Source organism: Mandrillus leucophaeus, unplaced genomic scaffold (genome assembly GCF_000951045.1).
Source record: "Mandrillus leucophaeus isolate KB7577 unplaced genomic scaffold, Mleu.le_1.0 Scaffold43, whole genome shotgun sequence".
In the NCBI taxonomy this organism is placed as follows: domain Eukaryota; kingdom Metazoa; phylum Chordata; class Mammalia; order Primates; family Cercopithecidae; genus Mandrillus; species Mandrillus leucophaeus.
The window spans coordinates 3,982,266-3,986,071 of NW_012104587.1; the positions used below are offsets into that span (position 1 = coordinate 3,982,266).

General features: G+C 48.4%; 1 protein-coding gene and 1 pseudogene across 1 annotated transcript in view; one reads left to right on the plus strand and one right to left on the minus strand.

The window, feature by feature from the left end:
• Positions 1 to 260: 260 nt before the first annotated feature.
• Positions 261 to 2,419, minus strand: LOC105549173 (annotated as a pseudogene).
• Positions 1,964 to 3,806, plus strand: part of SNX15 (sorting nexin 15) — a 19,781-nt gene continuing 17,938 nt past the window's right edge. Inside the window, exons 1-2 of the mRNA XM_011993594.1 lie at positions 1,964 to 2,531; positions 2,613 to 2,658. Coding sequence (XP_011848984.1) covers positions 2,418 to 2,531; positions 2,613 to 2,658 — 160 coding nt within the window. The 5' untranslated portion in view covers positions 1,964 to 2,417. The remainder of the gene's footprint in view (positions 2,532 to 2,612; positions 2,659 to 3,806) is intronic.

Here is a 3,806-nt window from a genome sequence, read left to right on the forward strand (position 1 = left end):
CCTCCCAAAGTGCTGGGATTACAGGCATGATTTTTAAATTTTTAAATTTCTCATGAAATCAGGGGCAGCCTGTTGCCCAGGCTGGTCTCGAACTCCTGGCCTCAAGTAATCCTCCCGCCTTGGCCTCCCAAAGTGCTGGGATTACAGGCACGAGCCCCAAGCCATGCTTTGCTTCTTTCTGAAGACCAAGGCACCGCACCTGTACACTTGAGTTCCAGGAACAAGCGTGGCTATTCACAATGCTTCCTTTGCACTAAATACTATGTATTGTATTTAAGCTTCCCAGCTTCATGCTGCATTTCAACAGATTTTTGCTTCAATTCTAACACTTACTGGAGCAAAGGTCTCAAAACCCATGCCAGGTCTGGGAACACCAGTCTCCACATGGCCCACAGTGACAGTATGAATAACATCAATATTGCGGACATCTGGAGGGGCAGAACCAAGAGCTTGTGAGTTGGTAGGATGCGATCTAGAGCTTCTGAGCAGCGTGGTTCCACAGCATTGCCATCTTTACAGGTGACTTCCCATCCCTTGAGCCAAGGCATGTGAGCTCTTGGCTCCCGCCTGTTGCCACCACTCCAACCAGATATTGGCACAAATACTACTATGTCAGGGTTGTAGCCAATTTCTTAATGTAGGTGCTGATTTCCTTAATGATTTATCCCATCGCTCCTCTTTTTTTTTTTTTAGATGGAGTCTCACTCTGTTGCCCAGGCTGGAGTGCAGTGGCACGATCTCAGCTCACTGCAACCTCTGCCTCCCGGTTTCAAGCAATTCTCTGCCTCAGCCTCCTAAGAAGCTGGGATTACAGGTGCCCGCCACCAGGCCCAGCTAATGTTTGTACTTTTAGTGGAGATGGGGTTTCACCATCTTGGTCAGGCTGGTCTTGAGCTCTTGACTTTGTGATCCACCCACCTCAGCCTCCCAAAGTGCTGGGATTACAGGTGTGAGCCACCACGCCCGGCCCCCATCTCTCCTCTTTAGAATGGCCCATTGGGATCCATTTTGTTAACACCAACAATTAGTTTCACACCCAGCGTGTAAGCCAGAAGGGTGCGTTCACATGTCTGCCCATTCTTGGAAATACCAGCTTCAAATTCACCAACACCAGCAGCAACAATCAGGGCAGCACAGTCAGCCTGAGATGTGCCTGTAATCAGGTTTTTGGTAAAGTCTTTGCATCCTGGGCCATTGATGATGGTCACATAGTACTGACTGGTCTTAATTGCCAGCAGGGAGGTAGCAGTGGTGATAGCACTCTCATGTTCAACTTTTAGCTTACCCAAGACCCAGGTATGCTTGAAGGAGCCCTTTCCCATCTCAGCAGCCTCCTCAAAATTTTCGATGGTTCTTTTGTGGATCCCATCACACTTGTAAATCAGATAGCCAGTAGTGGTGGACTTGCCCAAATCAGATGACGATGTTGAGCTGAGTCTTTTCCTTCCCCTGCACCCTTTCTTTTGAGATGGAGTCTCACTCTGTTGCCCAGGCTGGAGTGCAGTGGTGCGATTGCAGATCACTGCAGCCTCAACCTCCTGAGCTAAAGCCATCGGCCAGTTCCACCTCTGGAGTAGCTGGAATTACAGGTGTGCGCCACCACGCCCAGCTAATTTTTGTATTTTTAGTAGAAATGGGGTTTCACCATGTTGGACAGGCAGGTCTTGAACTCCTGACCTCAAGTGATCCACCTGCCTCCACCGCCCAAAATGCTGGGATTACAGGTGTGAGCCACGGCGCCAAACCCCCATTTTGGCTTTGATTTAATGGTGATTTTCACGACACCTGTGTTCTGGCAGCAAGTCCATTGCAAGAAAGCTCCACTGACCTACATAGATTCTATTATAAACATCTCCATTCTACAGATGAGAAACTGAGGCTGACTAGTTATGGGAAACTCCTACAGCTAGTAAGAGTCGTGACTCAGAGCCCATGACACCATCCTGCTTCTCCAGCGTTCTTTGCTTCCTCTACTTTCCAGAAAACATGAATTAGGGAATCCTGACAGGGAAATAATTTGACGTTGTCCTGCACATACTGGGCACAATAGGAGTTGGGTGGATGAATGAAAGCAGGGATTTGGGAAGCAGGGGAGAAGTCCTTTGGAGGACTGTGACAAGGGTTTACGCTTAGATAGGGTGGGCTTGATCACCCGGCAGAAATGAGACGAGTGATCACAACCTCCCCCACCAATCTTTCCAATGACTTGGGTTTACGCTTCACCACAGAGAAGGAACTTTTCAGACGCTCCCTTGGCCGCGCAGCCGGGATCGGAACAGCGCTGTCACTTGCGATAAAATCCCTGGGCCGAAGGAAGAAGGGCGCAGGCCCAGGCGAGGCGGCGGCGGTCGGAGGCCGGGCCGAGGGGTGGGGACAGCGAGGAAGCGGAGTCCGGCGCTCCGCTCCAGCTCGGTTTCATGTCCCGCCAGGCGAAGGATGACTTCCTGCGGCACTACACAGTGTCGGACCCCAGGACGCACCCCAAGGGCTACACCGAGTACAAAGTAACCGCGCAGGTGAGGTGGGACCCAGCGCGCACTTTACCCTTTTAACTAGAGGGACGCCGAGTTTTACCTTAAGGAAAGGCGCTGCAGCCACCACTCCCTTTTTAGACGACAGAAATGGGTTTCCCCTTTAAGCGGCGGTTGCAGTACAAGGGTTCGTTTACTTCTTTAACCATCAGCGGGGCGGGGCCCTGAGTGGGCGCTGTCTTTTTTTTAAAAGGGCGTGGATGGCCGTTCCCGGACAAGCAAGGCGTGTATGCCCACGCCCGGCGTGTAGTGTCTGGGCATCAGACTGTGAATTTCTGTAAATTAACATGAAAACTGGTTTAACCCAATTATTAGTACTCCAATCTCGTAGAGTAAGTTTTGTTTATTGGTTTGTTTGATCTTACATAAAATCCCTTTAACGAGTTTAACCGTTTTTAATTTTTCAGAAAATAATACTGGTCAATGGTTGAAAAATATTCATGCAGTTCGGAAGGACTTAAGGAGTAAGTCGCCATATCAAGGTCACAGCAGGTAGATAGGCTAGAGTTGATATATGAAGCGATAGCAACATCATAAGCACAATTTATAGAGAGACATGGAGGAAACCATGAAAGTAATTAAAAATAGTAAAACAGGACACCTGTAGAATGATATACAAGAACGGGTAACTAGAAGGTCCCCAGGGAGAAGAACTGTGTCACTGGGGACAGAGTTGGGGAAGACTTTTTACTGTAAGTTTTTTGTACTTTTAGAATTTTCAACTAGGCGACTATTAAGCTGGTGCATTAGTTAACTATAAAAGCAAAGCAGGCACGTAAGGACACTTATAAAGTGTCTAAGTGCAGAATCTTAGCTATTTAAAATATGCTTTCCCCAAATCGTTTGTCTTTTCCATGCCTAAAAATAAATGCAAATAAGGCCGGGCTCAGTGGCTCATGTGTGTAAATCCCAGCACTTTGGGAGGCTGAGGGAGCAGATTGCTTGAGCTCAGGAGTTCAAGATGAGCCTGGGCAACACAGTGAGACCCCAGCTCAATATTAAAATGCACACACACACATACACACACACCCCTTTTAAAAAATGCAAATAAAAACGTTGTCCCTGGGAAGATAGACTGGAGGTGGGGTTGGGGTAGGAAGGATGTGGCAAGGAACTGTAACCTTTTATTATAAGTCTTCCCAGTGGCTTTTTTGTGTTGTTGTTTGTTTGTTTATTTTTTTGAGATGGAGTCTGCACTGTCGCCCAGGCTGGAGTGCAGTGGCGCGATCTCGGCTCACTGCAAGCTCCGCCTCCCGGGTTCACACCATTCTCCTG